The 20321-nt window shown below is 41.8% G+C and overlaps 1 protein-coding gene across 17 annotated transcripts in view; it reads right to left on the bottom strand.

Annotated features, from left to right (window-relative positions):
- Positions 1 to 716: 716 nt before the first annotated feature.
- Pkn (serine/threonine-protein kinase N) overlaps positions 717 to 20321 on the bottom strand; it is a 792491-nt gene continuing 772886 nt past the window's right edge. For 12 of the 17 annotated variants that reach the window (XM_070103966.1, XM_070103967.1, XM_053790731.2 and 9 more), the window contains 5 exons: positions 5808 to 6035; positions 4603 to 4950; positions 3682 to 4053; positions 3188 to 3436; positions 717 to 2615 (listed from right to left, as the gene is read on the bottom strand). In XM_070103966.1, the coding sequence (XP_069960067.1) occupies positions 2472 to 2615; positions 3188 to 3436; positions 3682 to 4053; positions 4603 to 4950; positions 5808 to 6035 (1341 nt within the window). In that variant the 3' untranslated portion in view covers positions 717 to 2471. The remainder of the gene's footprint in view (positions 2616 to 3187; positions 3437 to 3681; positions 4054 to 4602; positions 4951 to 5807; positions 6036 to 20321) is intronic. The other 5 variants (XM_053790728.2, XM_053790736.2, XM_053790722.2 and 2 more) reach the window with 2 other exon arrangements.

Below are 20321 nucleotides of genomic sequence, written 5' to 3'. Positions count from 1 at the left end.
ACTTAACCAGTATCTTGTTTGTTTGATATTATATAAATCAGTTATCTATTTAGGTTATCTTGCTGACACTACTTTTAGTTTGCAGGCTTAAAGCAACTTGTCAGTCAGTCTTGGTAGCTGACTTGAAGGATATCTTATGCTGCTTTCAGCATATCAAAGTTCTCTACAGTACTTTGTGCTGTATAGTCCTTGTGGCTTAGCGCTTCTTTTTGATTATAATAATAATAATACAGTACTTTGTGCTTATCCCATTATTTTATTCATGATAATTTTCTGTAATAGTTCTACTTGGCTATATATATTATTTGTTACAGAACACATCTCGTAAGGAACGGGAATCAGCCGTCAAAACCATACTGGGATATCGGAATTACAAATAAATGCTTCCATATTTGAAGTCATAATACAATGGCTGGAGCAATAATCTTCTTGGACCATTATTAAGTCTTGTGCTTAATAATTGTCTGAGATAGAATGTAATTTGTAGTTTAATCACCAATTTGTGGGCTGTGAATCTTGTGATTGTGCTTTCCAAGTCACCTTCACAAGTTTAAAAATAGTGATTTCAAGATTTAGCAGGAAAGCCTTTGTTATACAGTGTCAACCTCAGTGGAGATTTATCAAGCCCTACTGTGGATAAACTGTATAGTACAAGGTTTTCCATGCTAAATTATCTTTAAATTCACTACTTAGCAAGGATGACAAAACTACATTGATAAAATATATGTATAAATTTATTGAAGACATAATAGCTACAAAACAGATTGTTAACCCTTACACAATTGTTTAACCATCTGTACAAGCCTAGCATTTCTCAAGCCCCCAGTGTGGGGAGGTCACTACTACACCTAAAATAATAAGTTATAAACAGACAAGCACTGGAGAAGAGAACACAAGTCCTAGAAATATCATACACAATCCTAATTCAAGCAAAATAATATCAGACTCAAATCTGACTCATTATATATTTGTAAAAATACAATCCAAATCGTTCGAGCAGATCAAAAACGCAAAATAATAGTCTGAACATAACGGACTGATTAAAGGTGTTTATAATCTTCCGCAGATGCAGATCTTATGGCAACATTGGATTTTTGGCAGCAACAAATAATCAAAAGTTAAAGAGTAATATCCATCTTCACATTTTTTTCACATTTCTGCTACCAGGACAGTGTTCAGCAGCCATTGTAAATATATGACTGGATTCATAATATTCATTACAGTATTTAAAATATTTATATCCTACAGGATCACCACTTGTTCAATTTACACTAATCATCCCTACAATGTCAATAATCACTGGAGGACGTCAACAAAAATTCACAACTCAGAGTCCATGAAAAATGATAAAGCCACACACCTCAAAGTTGACCTGTACACACGTATGAAACTGAGCATTAAAAATGTGTGTTGTGTGGACATTCATCATCTTCCACAGATCCCAACGATCCTAAGGGTGTGTTGGCTTCTTACTGGGATAGTGGGGGTGAAACAGGATATTGGAAAAGGGGTAGAGGTGGGAATTAGTCATCAGCTACCTTACATGCAGTGTACACAATGTAGGAAGATCCAACTTTGTCGGATCTAATGAATTCCTGACATCTCATAAATTTTTGGGATGAGTAAGAGTGAGTATTCCATGAGAGGAACTCGGGACCTTTGTGAAGTCGACGATGCATAAAGTACATATCACAATGAATAAATAGTTGCATTCAGAAGTTAACAACAGGAAAGGCCACAGGTTATCACAATTAGAGGTTCTAAAATTTGGACGGGCATTCATTAATTTCAAAAGCTCATATAAAGTTCTCAAATGTGTCCAAATCAATTTGAAAAACGTTAATATAAATATCCAAGGAGACATGTTTCCATGTATTGACTTTAAAACGACCAACAGCAGGAGTGACAACAGTGCTGGCGACACTATCACTCCCCAACCCTTGTTAGTCACGTGGGAAAGCCAGCATCTGGGGATTGGGGGGAGGGGGGCTAGCATTTTCTCAACCAATAGATGGGGGCAACAACAGACTAATAGGGATTAGTATTATTTATGGCGACAGATGTCATAGATGAGAGATGTGGCTTATTTACAACCATGTAGGAGAGGGGATGGAGGTGTGACAGGGCTAGGAGTGGTGCACACAAGATCCTCTCCAAGCTTCATTACACAGGCGGGTACCCACACTTGGGTACTACTATCAGTTCATGCAGTTTCAGCGAGAGGAGTAAATGCATCTGCTTATGCCATGTCTGCCTCACAACTGCTGTTGCTGCTGCTATCAGCAAGCCAGTGCTCCCAGTGAGCTAATGGCAGATCAGCAGCCATATGGCCAGCTGCTTTGCTGCTCTTCTTGCTGCCACAGGTGAGCTGCTCCAGGCATCAGATTCCTCCTCGAGATACACAGGGGCCGGCTGGCGGTCCAGGGCACGAGGCCCTCCACTGAGATTGCCCTCCTGGCATCATGCCGCACTCAGCACCAGTCAGCCATGTAGTTAAAATCCTTGAAGAGAGTCTGGTCCGACTCGTTCAGATGGCGAGGGTCCTTTGGCGGCGTTAAGGCAGGTTTTTCAAGTGTGAATTCTTCGTCAAAATTACTAACGTCCTCGGGGGATGTCTGCAAAGAATAACAAGATGGTGTCATTTAAAATGTGTAAATTGACACTGTACCTTTATAAAATTCAATATGGGTCTAGATCTTTGGTGAATACTTGTGAGGGGCTCTTTATAGAAAAATTACAACTACTCGTTCCTTTCTTGGATCAAACCACCTTGCCTCCCATTTTTCCCAAGTACCATGATACAGGTTTAATGTTTTCCCCATGAATATTATAATCAAGAAGCACTAACCCTGCAAGGGTCATACAATGCAGCCCATGAATATTAAATTCATGGTGAAGCACCAAACTTGTAGGGATGATACAGCACCTGGGGAATAGTGGTATGATCTAATGAAGGGGAAGGTAGCTCCAATTCCTTGGATAAAGAACCCTAAACCAGCATTAAGGCATCCCAATTGAAACAAAAAAAAAAATTGCTGGAAAAAGTCTCTCTCTAAAGTCCTGTATGTTAAAAGTCAGTCCTCATTAAGAAAATGATCACCAGCATTGTCAAGTCACATTTATTATACAATAAAAAAAAAATATATATATATATTATACATGTAAGAGGTGTAAGGCGTGCACTTACCACGGTGGGCACAAACGGAGGCTTGACCTTGCGCTGTAATAGGTCGTCCCAGCCGACACTTCGGAAGAATTGTTGCTTCTTTACATCTTCTGCATCCTTCTCACTGGCTCCCAAACGCCTGTCTGGGTGCTTTCGGAGAAGTTTCCGCATAATGGCCACAGCTTCGATGGAGAGAAACCGTGGGTATCTCACCTCGTCGTTAACAATACTATCAAACACTTCCTCTTCATCATCACCAGGGAAGGGGGACTGTTGGAAAAAACAAAATATATTTAACCTTTCATAATGTACTTACTGGATAGGTATATGTAAATGATGGCAAGTCAGATACTGACTATTGGCTTAAGCCGGTAGGAGACTTGGACCTGCCTTGCATGGGCCAGTAGGCCTTCTGCAGTGTTCCTTCGTTCTTATGTTCTTATGTTCTTATATGATTGAGTTACAAGTTAACCTACAGATATGAAAGAAAGCCATAAATTGATGGACTGTCTTACCTCCCCAACGAGCATCTCAAATATCAAAACGCCGAGGCCCCACCAGTCGACGGCTCTGGTATAGGAGGTTTCAGTGAGCACTTCTGGTGCCAGGAATTCTGGTGTGCCACAGAAGGTGCCTGTACGGTCACCATAACCCATGCCCTCTTTGCACAAACCAAAATCTGCTATTTTGACATAGCCTTCTGTGTCAAGCAGCAGGTTGTCAAGTTTGAGGTCACGGTATATGATCTTGTTGTCATGAAGATATTGAAGACCGAGTACTACACACGCTGCATAGAAGACAGCACGGGGCTCGTCGAAGACGTCAGCATGTATGTGCATCATTAAGTCACCCCCCGCTGCGTATTCCATCACGAAACACACATGGCTCTGAAATGTAGACAAAGTAAATGAATATATATTTTATACCTAAATTTCCTGTACATACTGAATATACCCCTGAGTGATAGCCACCCTGCCTCAAGTGCGACACTTACCTAATCTGTGTGGACTCTTAACCTCTCACACGTTGATTTCAGCACCCTTACCCCATCCCTCCATAACCCCCTCTCTCTGCACCTATTATCTCTATCTCTAATATGGTTCAGTGCTTTTCTCATGTATAATAATTTCTAAAACCTATCAACATGTAATCTGTTTACCACCAGTCAGGAATATTTTAATGCCTAAAATAGTGATTAAACTCTATATATACACAGAAATATACACCTCTCTTGTATCTATGCAATTAATAAAGTACTGGTCGGATTTTTTAGTTTTACACTAATTGATCACTATAGACTTCAACTATCTGATGGAATAACAAGAATGTTGCTTTCAAAACAAGATAAAATTAAATAATGGAGAGCCTTAGCAAGGATAAAATAAAATAACAATGTAGTGTACATATAGCCATGAAGTAGCAAGTGTTAGGCTCACCTCCGTCTGGTAACATGCAAATAGGTTGACGAGGAAGGGATGTCTGACCGAGTTGGCCACCTCGAAGATTCGTTTTTCCGCCAAAAGACTCTCGACCTCATCTCTGGCAATAATGTCCCCTTTTTTGAGAGCCTTGATGGCGAAGTACTCGCCTGTGTTCTTGTACTGACCCAGAATGACTTTGCCAAAGTGGCCTCGTCCCAACACAGAGATGAGGCGGAACTGTTCCATGCCCATGGATCCATATTGGGAATTGCGGTACGTGTCGTATGCAGAATCACGGTCACGGTCAAACCGTGATAGAGGTAACTTCCGTGTTGGCACCTCTTCCACATCACGTCCTCCAATCTGTAATGACAAAGAATATGTTTTTACTTTGCTGGTCTGATTCCCAAAAAATTCCAGCTTTCACCAAGAAAATCATATTTCATAAACTATGATCAACAAAGTGAAGCAAAAGCGAGAGTGAAGGCTCTAATTTGTGTTAATAGCTTTAAAAGAAATATTTTGCAGTGTCCAATTATAAACACATGAGTTGCTCACTCACATCAGTGAGTGACTAACGGGCTACAAGCTTATAGTGATGTCAAACCATGCCAGAGAACCAAGATGGAGTCTATTTAGTGTACTAGCATGCACAGGGTTGAGTCCACTGTCATGCATGGTGGGTGCTTCATGCCTGTCCAGGCATAGAGATGGCAGTGTTAGTGGTGTGGCCTTGCCATTATTAAGGTAGTGTTGGAGTTAGCCAGGGTTGATAGGTGTTAGCCAGAAGTGTAAGTCGTCTAGATTATGAGCTTAAGGTATATAGTGAGTGGTTTATAGGCGAGTTATGGCATATTTTACTTGGCTTTTGAGTATTAGGGCACATCGCAAAATGCTGAGAGTGGCTGGCAGGACTGACGGCATGTTATGAGTTGCACATCTACTTAGGTCATATTTTAAGTTATTTATAAAAGGAGTTATTTCTTAGTGTGAATTAATGGTTTATATTACCTCACAGTGTAAGTTAGATGTTTATATAAGTAGTTGGTATTGCGAGTTAGTGGTTTACAGAGGGAATTAGTTCATTTAAGTAATTTACTGAATTACTGTATCGTATTATTGGTAGTATGGTGGTCACACAGAGGCGAGCCAGGGAATAAGAGTTCAGTTGAGGTGTAGTAGATGGCTGAAGGAAGGTGGTGGTGGTTGTGACGGTGTACCTGGTCGTCTGGCAGGTGGACATGATAGGAGGGTGGAGAGGACGAGCGAATCTGGGAGCAGTGGAGAGCGCTGCCCTCAGCTGTCACCTCCTCTTCCTCCTTCTCCTCCTCCTCTACCTCTTCTACCTCTTCGATACTGACCTGGCCCTCGACGGGGGCCGCAGGGGTGTTCACTCCTCGGTCAATCACCTCCCCCTCGTGCAGGAAGTTGAACTCGTTCAGCGCATTCTGAACACCGAGAACAACACAAGTCAGAAGACAGCAGAAAATATATCACTACTTGTTCCTATAAGACTTAAACTACTGTCAACAGTAAAATGAAATACAAATAGATCAAGAATCCATGTGATAAAGAAATCTATTGAAACAAGGCATGACAGTGCAATTCTATTACACAATGTTGACATGTAATCTACTACCATGTTATAAAGTCTGAATCTACAGCTATGAACGTTCTCTGTACCCTCCCCGGTGACACTTTCTTTAGTCAAGCCACACTTTCATTGCATCTACTGTATGTGAATTATATATATATATATATATATATATATATATATATATATATATATATATATATATATATATATATATATATATATATATATATATATATATGCAAAACAACCACTCTGAAAGAATAGAGAAATTCCAAGCGCTTTTGTGACTACTCTCATTATCATAGTTCCTTGATAATGTGAGTAGTCACGAAAGCGCTTGGAATTTCTCTATTCTTTCAGAGTGGTTGTTTTGCATATTTTGAAATCACCTGTTTACTGTGATCTTATTGCATATATATATATATATATATATATATATATATATATATATATATATATATATATATATATATATATATATATATATATATATATATATATAATATAAGGTAGCTACACACTAATTATTACTGTCCTTGAAACCGCCCTCAACCAACCAGTTTTCACTTCCACTACAATTTTTTTTTTTTACCTGCAACAAGTTCTGCCAAGTCTCTGGCTTAAGGACGGTCTTCAGTAGGTGCACCAGTGCACGAAGGTTGATGTTAAGAGTAGAGACGCCCTTAATATCAAGTACGGCTTTGATGAGAGAAAGTACACTCTCCTTCTCCACCTCCTCCAGTGCTCTACGCTCTCTCGCTCTTCTGGGTGCTGCAACCATCTTCACTACCAATGTTAAGTCACAATGCGTTTTGAGTCGCACTATACACAGAAAAATGGTAGGTCAGGTCACTATGATCACACTACAGGTGTTTACCAAGCACACAATGATCAGGCGTGTGTTTCACGTCGTCAGATGTGCTACTGAGTGGGATGAGGACCACAGCCAGGGTTTTATATGCTGCAGGCTAGATGTTATCTTCCTGATAACTGAAGCTACCCACGCTACCTCCTCGTTTTGAGGCCCTACTTCACTAACGCACATAATTACTATACTATCATCCGTAATTGGTCTTATCCATCTCTAACCTTACTGATTATCACGTAGACTTTAGTCCAGTTGAAGCAGTCTTTCATAATCATTTCCCATCTAACTTCCAACTTTTTATTATTACAAATTGCTCCACTGTCGTGAATTATATCACGCACCAGACTGGGCGACGGGTTACCTGAGAGTTGGAGACAATGAGGCTGCCTTAGTCTTATCTCAATTAAAACTAAGAAATTCATATATTGTATCATCTCGACTACATCCGTATTTTATAATAACAGCGAACGAACATGTTAAAAAGTTGAGCTTGTAAAGAAAGTGTGCATAATGTCGTTAATCTAAGTGTGCGAAAACGCTTGGTGGAGCGAGCATCCTTCCTTGGTAGTGATGCCATCACGGAACCCCCCAAAAAAAGTTGTTGGTTTGTGATTTTTATCTAGTGAACATGAAAGATGGCAGGTATATCATACAATCTTCCATATATGTTTAGTATATACTTACCTTTACTTTCGTATGTTTCAACTCTAATACCGTATTTTCCCGAATATAAGGTGCTCTTTTTTTTACCTTAAAAGCGACTCAGAAAAATCACCCTTTGGTTTCAGTGCTGTAGTACCATTAATTAAACTGAACTCCACACAACTCCCCTACAAAACTGTTTGAGATTACTTTGGATTAGTAACCATTATCAATTATAATTTAAGTTTTACCGATACTATTTATAAACAACAGGTAGTAATGTTTGTTTTCGTGGTTGGTGGCAGTGGTGCAGACATGCTGTGTAAGTCGCAGTTTGTTTCAGTAAAACAGATTTTCCATGAACTTTTTAACTTAGGGTGGAATATTTGTTTCACTGAGAGGGGCATGACGTAGCATACAACACAGTATTCATACCTACCTAAGGATGAATATGATTATTGATTTACCGTTAAGATACTTCTCATTCTCTGACACATTTATTGTTAGTTGAACAGTTACAGTATTAAGTTTATAATTTTAGATTTTCACATTAAAAATACCCTGTTACTAAGGAATCAAAGAGATGACATGTCTACACAATCAAATATAAATTACAGGTGATAACAATAGACCAGTACGATGTGGTCATGGATGCTTTGGAAGACACTAAATGTTGATGCAGGGTACACTGATTTCGCAAAAGCGTTCGGGAAGTGCGACCATGGTGTGACTGCGCACAAAGGGAATGAATGGAAAAATGGACGGATGGATATTTAGCTTTTTAATCCGACACTGAAAAACTCTTGTTCCTCAAGGCACGGTACACTCACCACATCTATTTTTCATTTTTATATCCGACAGTGACAAGGACATAAATAACAACGCCATAACATCCTTTGCTGATGACACCAGAATTAACTATGAGAGTGACGTTTATTGAAGACACAGCGAATCTTCAGGAAGACATAAATCAAGAGAACAATACGACGTTTAACAAATCATAAGGTTCAACTGCTCCGCTATGAAAGAATGGAGGAAATAAAAACTGTAATAGAGTACAGGACATAAATCAAATCATTCACGAGAGCGAAAGTTTCATGTGCGAGATTTAGGAGTGATAATACACAAATAACCCACATATAGGAGAAACTTATGACGACGTTTCGGTCCAACTTGGACCATTAACTAGTGTTTGACTAGTTAAGTGTCCAAGTCGGACTGAAATGTCGACATAAGTTTCTTTCTCATATATGCGGGTTAAGATTTTTTTTTTTTTTACAGTCTGAGGGTAGTAATGAACTGGTCTACGTACTTTCCATACACAGTTTCATGAGTAGATATGACAGGGCTTCAGAGGCCAGGAACTAGTATGCTGGTTGACTGCACTTTAACAGGCGAGGCCAGGAGCTGAGAAATTACCCTATTTCACTTACTCTTGAAACTTCATTTTCCTCTACCACTTCCAACTCGTTTCACTTTTGTTCAGCCTAGAGAGTAAAGAAATACAGGGCTTCTTAACGTTCCTATAGCTTTTGTGTCTTCAGTCAGCACATGTCCCCTTGTATACAATCTTAATTCAGATAGTTTGTTCCTATCTGCTTTTCCATTACTATTAAAATTTTGTACGTCGTAATCATGTCTTCGTTAGTCCTTTCCGCTACAATCTTCAGGTGCAGTTCCTGCACCGTCTCCTCATAATGCATTCCTCTCAGTTCTGCGACTAGTCTGATTGCAAAAGTTTCAACCTCTTTAACCTTTGCAGGTGCTTGACCGAGGTGGGAATTCCACACTGAAGGCCATGCATTTGAAGACAGTCCTAACATATGTCGCGTATAAAATTCTGAAGAATTTATTCCATAATGGTGTTCTAAGGTCTTGCAAATGCAAGATATACGGTTATGTGTACCTCCGTTAATATATTTTTCGTTATACTAATATCTACAGCTATAACCCCTCAAGGAAGGTTCCTTGATATTGGTGAGGGGCTCTTGATTTAGGGAATTGGATCTGTGCTCCACTTCCCCGAATTAAGCCTGAATACCTTAAACATCCCCCCAGGCGCTGTATAATCCTCCAGGTTTAGCGCTTCCCCCTTGATTATAATAATAATACAGCTATAACGGGTTGGTTTGGTAGGTGCTGCAAGCGGGTGGTTAATGATACGTCTTCGGAGGCTTCTTACTTTATTGTTAAGTAGTGGTGGGTACACAGGCTTGTGTGTTTGTGCCCATGGCCCGGGCAGGGCCATCCCACGAGAGAGAGCTGGGAGGCCTTGTGTGTTGCTGCTAGGCCGCTGTGTGAGTGAGGGTGAGGCAAGTCTGGGCATACTGAAGTGGCAAGGCAGCACCAGCATGGCGCGAAATATGAACTAAGCTGGCAGACAGCATGGGCTGTCTGTGCAGACAGTACAGGCTGTCTACACAGCTTCTCACTTCCTTAGTTGTAATCCTATATTAATTTTCCTTCTATAATCCCTATGGTCTGGCATTTGTCTGGATTGGACTCCAGAAGCTTTTCCAGGTCTTTAGAACTTATCCTGCTCCTCTCTTTCTTCTTATCAAGCTCTCTAATTTTACATCGTCAGCAAACACACAAATTAAGGTTAGTTTCTTTATGGTAGGTCGCTTGCATGTTAGGCACAGCGGCGATCTTAGTAGTTATCCTTGTATGAACTCGCTTTGTCTCCCAGTCTGAGACGAGCGCGCGCGTGCGTATGCGTGTGTGTGTATGTGTGTGTGTGTGTGTGTGTACACTCACCTAATTGTACTCGCCTAATTGTGGTTGCAGGGGTCGAGACTCAGCTCCTGGCCCCGCCTCTTCACTGATCGCTACTAGGTCCTCTCCCTCTCTGCTTCCTGAGCTGTATCATACCTCTTCTTAAAACTATGTATGGTTCTTGCCTCCACTACTTCACTTGCTGACAACTCTATGACTGAAGAAATACTTCCTAACGTCCCTGTGACTCGTCTGAGTCTTCAGCTTCCAGTTATGACCCCTTGTCCCTGTGTCCCCTCTCTGGAACATCCTATCTCTGTCCACCTTGTCTATTCCCCGCAGTATCTTGTATGTCGTTATCATGTCTCCCCCGACCCTTCTGTCCTCCAGTGTCGTCAGTCCGATTTCCCTCAACCTTTCCTCGTACGACATTCCCCTGAGCTCTGGGACTAGCCTTGTTGCAAACCTTTGTACTTTAACTTCTTGACGTGCTTGACCAGGTGTGGGTTCCAGACTGGTGCTGCATACTCCAGTATGGGCCTAACATACACAGTGTACAGTGTCTTGAACGATTCCTTATTAAAGTATCGGAACGCCATTCTCAGGTTTGCCAGGCGCCCATATGCTGCAGCAGTTATTTGGTTGATGTGTGCCTCTGGTGATGTGCTCGGTGTTATGGTCACCCCAAGGTCTTTCTCCCTGAGTGAGGTCTGTAGTCTTTGTCCACCTAGCCTATACTCTGTCTGCGGTCTTCTTTGCCCCTCCCCAATCTTCATGACTTTGCCTTTGGCTGGATTGAATTCGAGAAGCCAGTTACTGGACCACATGTCCAGCCTGTCCAGGTCTCTTTGCAGTCCTGCCTCATCCTCGTCCGATTAAATTCTTCTCATCAACTTCACGTCATCTGCGAACAGGGACACTTCAGAGTCTATTCCTTCCATCATGTCGTTCACATACATCAAAAATAGCACTGGTCATAGAACTGACCCCTGTGGGACCCCGCTCGTCACAGGCGCCCACTGTGATACCTCTTCACGTACCATGACTCGTTGCTGCCTCCCTGTCAGGTATTCCCTGATCCATTGCAGTGCCCTCCCTGTTACATGCGCCTGATCCTCCAGCTTCTACACTCTCTTGTGGGGAACTGTGTCAAAGGCCTTCCTGCAGTCTAGGAAAACGCAATCTACCCACCCCTCTCTCTCGTGTCTTACTTCTGTTACCTTGTCATAAAACTCCAGGAGGTTTGTGATACACGATTTGCCTTCCATGAACCCATGCTGGTTTTCATTTATAATCTTGTTCCTTTCCAGGTGTTCGACCACTCTCCTCCTGATAATCTTCTCCATGACTGCACACAATACATGTCAGAGACACAGGTCTGTAGTTTAGCGCCTCGTTTCTGTTTCCTTTCTTAAATATGGGGACTACATTAGCTGTCTTCCATTTCTCAGGTAGTTGCCCAGTTTCAAGTGTGTGTGTGTGTGTGTGTGTGTGTGTGTGTGTGTGTGTGTGTGTGTGTGTGTGTGTGTGTGTGTGTGTGTGTGTGTGTGTGTGTGTGTGTGTGCGCGCGCTCACTAATTTGTATGCAAGGGTCAAGTCCAGGCTACTGAACCCGCCTCTCAAACTTCATTGACAAGAATTACTGGTTTCATGTCTCTTGAAAACAATCATATCTATTCTCAAGCCTATGTATGGAGTTCGCCTCCACCACTTACACATATAGCTTATTCTATTTTCCTATTACCTTCAGACCGAAAAATTATTTTCTAACATCCCTATGATTCATCCTGTTTCTCCTTAGGTCTCCGTGTACCTGGTCTTAGCGTTGTACAAGGGAGAATTGGATGTGCGCGTGTATAGGTTATTTGAGTGAGATCCTGAGATATGGTGCAACTGAATTCATCCTCCTGTTGCCCTCTCGTTAGCACACTCCTTCTAACACGCTATAAACACTAATACACAAACGTTTCTAATACAACTATTGCATTAACCTGGTCACTAGCATCAACAAACAAGGCGCAACTTCCTGGCTGCGACGCGAGTATACAAAAATACTTGAGAGGGAGGAGATGGAAGGTACACTTAGCTGGTGAGAGAACTACCTCAACCAAAAGTGGGTGACGAAAAGAATAGAGGGAAGATGACAAGACTAACCAACCCAGAATTATCCAGCATATAACACCAAAACCCGTATTTCGTTCCTGCACAACTTGTGTACTTGTCGTGTTGAATACAGTATTACTTTTTTTTTTCCGCCGCCGCTGCTATTACTTTTATTACTACTGATGCTGCAATGACTACTACTGCTGCTACGACTACTAATACTACTGCTGCTGCTGCTGCTACAACTACTAATACTACTACTGCTGTTGCTACTGTCTACGTTAAGGTTAAAACTTATAAACTGACACACACATGTCTTCGTAGGTAAACAGAAAATAATGTGGAAACTTGTTAATTATATTCATGATTTATAACAGAAGCGCTCAACCCGCAGGAGTAACAGTAAAGATATTAGGAGAGCAGGGTGAACTTGAGGCCGACAACAATGATCCAGGTAGAGGCATCAGGATGTGATGGTCCAGACAGAGGCATCAGGATGGACAAGTGAAACAAATGAGCGGAACCGGTACCAGCGTGCGTGAACATCATGCCCAAAAATATGTTCTTATATATTCCATGCTTGCAGATGATGGTAAAAAAAAATGAGGCTACAAACAGAATAGCAGGAGAAAAGCTCGTGTGTAACCTGGTAAACTGTAAGGCTGACTAGTAAGTTGCTACTGGAATTCAACTCAAACAATGGCAAGGTTCTGAAAATTAGGAATGTGTTAACTATTTCCGATTTTAGGAATTAAACTCATCTTGAATTAGATAAAAAAAAAGACACGTGAGCAAAAACTAGGACATATTTGTTAGTGAACATTTTGGTTCTGGAACCACTTGATGGTATAAATGACCAAAGTTCATATCAATGTTCTTGAAGTTAGTGTACAGGTGAGTTGCGGCCTGATGATACATGCACGTTTGATAACCATTAACCTACTAAAGAATGATTCGTGCGTCTATGCAGCTAGGCGTTGTTCAGAGGCCACCTTGTTCAATACATGACGTCAACTTATCGTCAGATATTCTCGTTTATCATATTTTATCGACTAATTGCCTTTTCATTAAGTCAAATTTTTAGCAGTATATGATAGCAACCAAGGAGAAGTAGCTACATATGCGCACTAAAATTTTACGATGCTAATATACGAAGAACATATAGCGGAAGAGCACTGCAACAGGCCTACTGGCTCATGCCAGGCAAGTCCAACTCACACTCACTCATATACTAATCCAGCATATTTTTTAAAGCTGTCCAAGCTTTTTGTTTCAACAATATTACCTGGGAGTTTGTTCCACTCATCCACAACTCTACTGCCAAAACTAGTGCTTTCCTATATCCGTTCTAAATCTTAACTTCTCTAACTTGAATCCATTTCTGCAAGTCCTATCCTGGTTAGATATTTTCAGCAAATTATTTATATCCACATTATTTATTCGGGTTTTCTACTTGCCCACTTTAATCCAATCTCTCCTAATTCTAGACCTTTCCAGCGAGTGCAAATTCAGTACCTTCAGTTTATCTTCGTAGGAAAGATTTCTGATATGTGGGATCACCGCCAGTTTTTAAACTAGCCTACTTTAAACTGTTGGAAATCATGGAGATCACAAGGTTTTCCTCGAGGCATGATACTCGCCGTAATTAACTTGCTTATAAATGACATTGACAAATATACAAATAACACCGTTTAATATGAGAAAGCGTAGAGTAACTTCGTTCCCTTAGAACAAGAGCCATGTAGTCGCATCATGACACTTCTAGACCACAACTTGAGACTGTGACTCAGGTCTGTGGAGAACTCTGGAAACGAACGGCGAGGGTAGAAGAGTGGGAAGATGGCTGGGCAGTGGACGTTGTGAGGGGGAGGGGAAGGTTAACGAGAGGGGGATGTGCAACATTACCACGTGATCAGCCATAAACCATCACGTGAACTCTTCATATTCCCATTTAGTTTTTAAAAATGGTAAAGATATGTTTTCCTTCATATTTCGACGTTTCGCACAGTCTTTGATAGTTTGTATATATTTGATATACCTAACATATACAAGAAAATTAAACTCTTACGTAACCTAGCTGCCCATATAAGGTGGCTACTTACACACATCACTTATATTCTAATTTATGACTTACTTTTAAAATTTAGGAATTATGGTTAGTAGATATCTAAAGCTAAGTCAGCAGTGTGTAACATTCGCAATGAAGATAATTCAATGCTTAGATTTCTTTAAAGTATAAACAAAATAAACTAATAGGATATCATAGGATCCGAAATGTGGCTAGTTTTGAAATAGTGCACATGAACTTAGCAATAAAATGTTATATTACGTAGCACCTATTTTTTACGGGGTGGTAAGGTAAGTCAGGTTATATGAACTGCTCTAAGAGGGTCATTATGGCATGTAAGGTCCGCGCCAGGATTATTATTATTATTATAATCAAGGGGGAAGCGCTGAACCCGGAGGATTATACAGCGCCTGGGGGGGGGGATGTGGAAGGCATTCAGGCTTAATTCGGGGAACTGGAGCACAGATCCAATTCCCTAAATCAAGAGCCCCTCACCAACATCAAGGAACCTTCCTTGAGGGGTCCGCGTCAGGAGAAACTTTTTCTTCCCTGGCACACAAACATATCAATAAACTGCTAGGCTATACAAGTGTATCACTGGTGAAGCCATATTTAGACTAAGGAACGCAGATAGTCTCCATATTACAGAATGAACAATACGGTGAAAAAAAAAAATACAAAGGATAAAGAGCATTTCCTTGCATCGGGAATCGTACAGTAGATTAATTGTGTATAATGATGGGTAATATATAACTGACGTATGTAAATGTAAGACAAGTGTCAGGGGCCCCCAGCATACATAAGGGGGATTACCAATAGACCCCTGGCTGTCTTCAAGCAGGCACTGGACAAGCACCTAAAGTCGGTACCTGACCAGCCGGGCTGTGGCTCATACGTTGGATTGCGTGCAGCCAGCAGTAACAGCCTGGTTGATCAGGCCCTGATCCACCATGAGACCTGGTCACAGACCGGGCCGCGGGGGCGTTGACCCCCGGAACTCTCTCCAGGTAAACTCCAGGCATACATTATGCAAGGTGCTTAAAATATCTAAGCAAGAAAAAACAGGGATTGGGATCAAATTAAACAAACTGATATATAGAAAGGCTATAGAAATTACTGGTTTAGCAATAGAAAATATCCTTCGGAATTGTAGACGAGTAAAACAAGCTGTCATGTAGGTTCAATGACTACCTGTCACGGTCCTCGCGGCCCAGTCCCAGAGAAGAGCAGGTTGACAGCTTGATCAACCAGGCTATTGGTTCAAGCTGTACTTATTCCAATTGATCAGGAATTGACATGAGGAACTTATCCCGTTCCCACTTGAAGACAGAAATTTGTAGGTAATTCCCCTTATGAAGGGAGGTTAAGTTATGGTCCCCTTTACGCTTACTGAGTTATCTTTTTGTTGTCCTCGTTATACCTCCACGCCTCTTGCTTCCGCAGGAGGTTATTTCATTGTGCAGATGTGGAACCAATTCCTTCAAAAATTTCGAGATATAAGTAAGGGTGTATCTTTCTCGCCTAAGGGAGTACAGTATAAAGGACTATTTTTTCACGTGAATTTACAACCTAAGAATTTTTATGTAAATAACACGTGCAGCACTAGGATATTTAATGAGGATCATTTTCATCCCACGAGCAACAAACCACGGAACGGATGGGATTTGAACCCATGGCGAGTGGTTTGCTGGTCAGCTGGGTACAATAAGATTCATCCAACTAGGTATATTTATAACCATAAGAAGGTTAGCATAGGCACCACTATGACCACAAATGCAAGTTTTTACAGATGAATCTCCCACCAGCGTGGCCTTCACGAACTCGAGCTCAAGTCCCCCTCAAAGCCATCATCTCGACTCGTGAAATCGTAATGACACTTTAGCCCAGTGGCTAACGCGTCGGTCTGGAGTTTTACAAATCACTAGCTGAGGAGCAGTACCTTAAGTCTTACATTATCATCATCAATGTCTTAAGACTTGTTTGGCTTCACAACTCGCCTGCATTTTTTTTTATTTTACCAGTGGTAAGTGACTAAAAAGCTATATATATATTGTTGCTCATTTCTCTGGAAAAGGACAATTAATTACAGTTCATGATATTTATTAAAAGAAAGTTTCGCCCCCAGTGGCATAAATGTGCTTTCAGCAGCTGCCTTTTAGGTGAAAAAAATACAAAAGTAAAACCTGATTTTTATGAATTACGATTATTACTATTATTATTATGATGATGATTATGGGAATTCGGTAAACTCATGTTATGCAGAGCCTGGGAACGAGAATGGGTGTTTCAGCAACATCTAGGTTTTGCATTCGGGAGGGATGTTAGATATCCTTGGTAAGAGCGAGGGAAGTGGTGCATATGACAGGTAGTGGCGAGTGGCACGACATGATGTAGCACAGTGTGGCCACAGTTCCGTTCACTGGTAAAAAAGTCAAGGTATGAAAAATTAATGTGTTCTAAATAATGTTGTGTTGTACGTGCCGTGTTGCAGTATCGAAGGAGCGGGGGAGGGGGAGGATCAAAGTCTACTGGGATAGCGAGAAATACATCGAACTCCCAAGTAGCGTCACTGAAGCCAGACCTTTGACTAGCTTTAAAAATAGGGTGGACAGGTACGCGAGTGAGTGTGAGCTAGACTTGCCTAGCACGTACATAAATGTATTGATATACATAGGTAATTATATACCATTGTCAATCTGCTACACAGATATTTAGTGTTCTTTAAAAACTAATAACTATATGTTGTAAAGATTGACCCTTCTGTATATATTGTACAGATGTTCATATGGTGTGTACAAGCCGTGAACTAGGAAGGCTGGTGGTCGTTTGAGACCACCAGCCGGTTAGCTTTAATACTGGTCAATGGTGTATAATGGTAGCCAGGGTACTGGTACTGGGCCATAACTTGAAACAATAGTGCGCGCGTTCACATGAATGCTAGTACACATGTTGTATGGGTGCACACTGGCTCACGCATTCGCACACATCTACGTCCCTTCTCGCACAGACTACATGCTTTTTCGCATATTCGCGCGCGCGCACACACGCACACTAACGATACCCAGGGACATAGCTAGAACTGTTTTTGACACATCGAAAAAGTTCAGTGTTGATGTGCTTGTACACGACTCTCAACAATGGGTTGCGCTTTAATTTGAAGGTTCCTGTAACTCGAGTATAATAGGTTAGGTTAGGTAAGGTTTGCCAGGAAACAGGACATCTCTCTCCTGACGCGGGTCTTCGTCATGTGATGATCTGCCTTTGGAGCTTTTGATCATCTGACCGAAGCCTTCCGCTGGCTTACCGGTCCAGCCCTTTAAAAATTATGGTCATAGTTATAACCATTTATTGTCAGTAGAGTGTAATATATACAGTAGTAGAAGCTTGAACTTGTAGAAACTGCTCAATCTGCTCCGAAATGTGGAAAATATTCATTATTATTATAATCAAAAAGAAGCGCTAAGCCACAAGGGCTTAAAATATGCAATAAATTTTTTTTTCACTTATATTGATTTCAAAAATATACATGGGAGTTCCCAAATTTTCATTTTGGGCAGAGCTTTTGTGGGGGGGGGGGCAGTTTTTCTTCGGTTTGCACCATGTTGAGAGGCACGTATATTTTAAGCTCTGCTATGCTATCATTAGTTAAATCTGCAGAATTTATTACTATGTAATAGGGACAAGTGTTATAGAAACCACATTATAGCTACTACTGTTTTCAAAGTATGTAGCTGAATAAAGATTATTATTGAAGAAAAATAGCTAACAAAAATACATGAATCAATGAAGTGGAACTGGAGAACCAGCTGGCCACCCACCAGGATGAAAATACTCAACACAAAACTTTATACGAAGAACTCCCTGCGCCTTACATTTACCTAACTAATTCGAACTTGCCTAATCCTAATTAAGCCAAACCTAATCAAACATTAAACAGGCTGTAGATGAATGGTTCAGAGAACCGACAAGATGATAAATTAGACACATGTGCAACACTTGGGTATCTTTAATGAGGAAACGTTTCGCCACACAGTGGCTTCATCAGTCCCTCAGCCTAGAGTCGATGTGGCCAGTCCATCAATCTTGAAAATAGCAGGCTTTTTTTTTTTGTCCTAGTTTGTGTTATGTCCTTTTTTTTGTCCCCTAAAGTTTTTGTCCTAGGAGGAAGTGTTGGCTGTACCCGACAACGACCACCTTTGATATACCTTTAATGAGTTTCGAGTATCTCTACTCCCAGAGCCCGGCCGTGGGCCAGGCTCGTTTGATACTTGCTTTGTCAACCAGCCTGTTGCTGCTGGAGGCCCGCTGCCCCACATTTCCATCACAGACTAGGTGATCCGGCATCTGGTGAAGATACTTGTCCAGTTTCCTCCTGAAGGTTTCTACACTTGTACCAGCCACCTACAGAGCGCCCAGCACTAGCAGCACCTGTAGAACATCCAGCACCTGTAGAACACCCAGCACCAGCAGCACCTGTAGAACACCCAGCACAGCAGCACCTGCAGAACATCCAGCACCTGTAGAACACCCAGCACCAGCAGCACCTGTAGAACACCCAGCACCAGCAGCACCTCTAGAACACCCAGCACAGCAGCACCTGCAGAACATCCAGCACCTGTAGAACACCCAGCACCAGCAGCACCTGTAGAACACCCCAGCACCAGCAGCACCTGTAGAACACCCAGCACCAGCAGCCCTTGCAGAACACCCAGCACCAGCAGCACCTGTAGAACACCCAGCACAGCAGCACCTGCAGAACATCCAGCACCTGTAGAACACCCAGCACCAGCAGCATCCGCAGAACACCCAGCACCAGCAGCACCTGTAGAACACCCAGCACAAGCAGCCCTTGCAGAACACCCAGCACCAGCAGCACCTGTAGAACACCCAGCACCAGCAGCACCTGTAGAACACCCAGCACCAGCAGCACCTGTAGAACACCCAGCACAAGCAGCCCTTGCAGAACACCCAGCACCTAGCACAATGCAGCACATCCTTGAACGTTATCTGCACGTGCACGAGCGTGTGGTCAACACCTGCCTTGCTCTCTGATAACCTGCTACCCACATCATCCGTCATAAGGTTCAGTCTTCCTCACTGTGGAGCCAGGGTGACCACTCTATAAACAACTGTGATTTAACACCGTCTTGTCTATAACCATTGTCTATTAATTAGGTTAAGGGGCCACAGCAATGAAATGTGACTAATACATTGACTACATTTCTCCTATATGTGATATACTTGAAACACCCGGATGTGAGGGCTCTTCTACCCACCCTGACACCATACTTTCCTGGTTACTGCCTGATCAACTAGGCTTTTGCTGCCAGCGGCCTGCTGGTAGATGAATAAAGCACATGCACAACACCTGGTTATCATTACTGCGGAGACGTTTCGCCAACCAGTGACTTTATCAATCAAATACAGAGAATGTATCACATACAATACCAGTTAAGTTGATGAATACGACACTTGTGTACTTGTACTGCCGAATCGTTGCCCTCCTCAGCAGACTTTTTTAGTAGAATACAGGAGACTACAAGACAGTAGTAGTAGTGCTGACTAGATCAGTCCGTCGCCGTGGTAGGAGGTGGAAGACGTGAAACAGATTTGGGTGATCAGTACCTCAGCCTTAATTGGACATGATCGGTTTCTCGGTCCTGCTGTTAGGAAGCCCGCTATCAAATATAATGAAAATGACGTATCACAGACTGATAGTGAAGGTGAAGAGAAAATGTAGT

The sequence above is a fragment of the Cherax quadricarinatus genome, chromosome 88, assembly GCF_038502225.1.
Source record: "Cherax quadricarinatus isolate ZL_2023a chromosome 88, ASM3850222v1, whole genome shotgun sequence".
Lineage (NCBI taxonomy): Eukaryota > Metazoa > Arthropoda > Malacostraca > Decapoda > Parastacidae > Cherax > Cherax quadricarinatus.
This window is presented reverse-complemented; position numbering and strand designations above follow the sequence as displayed.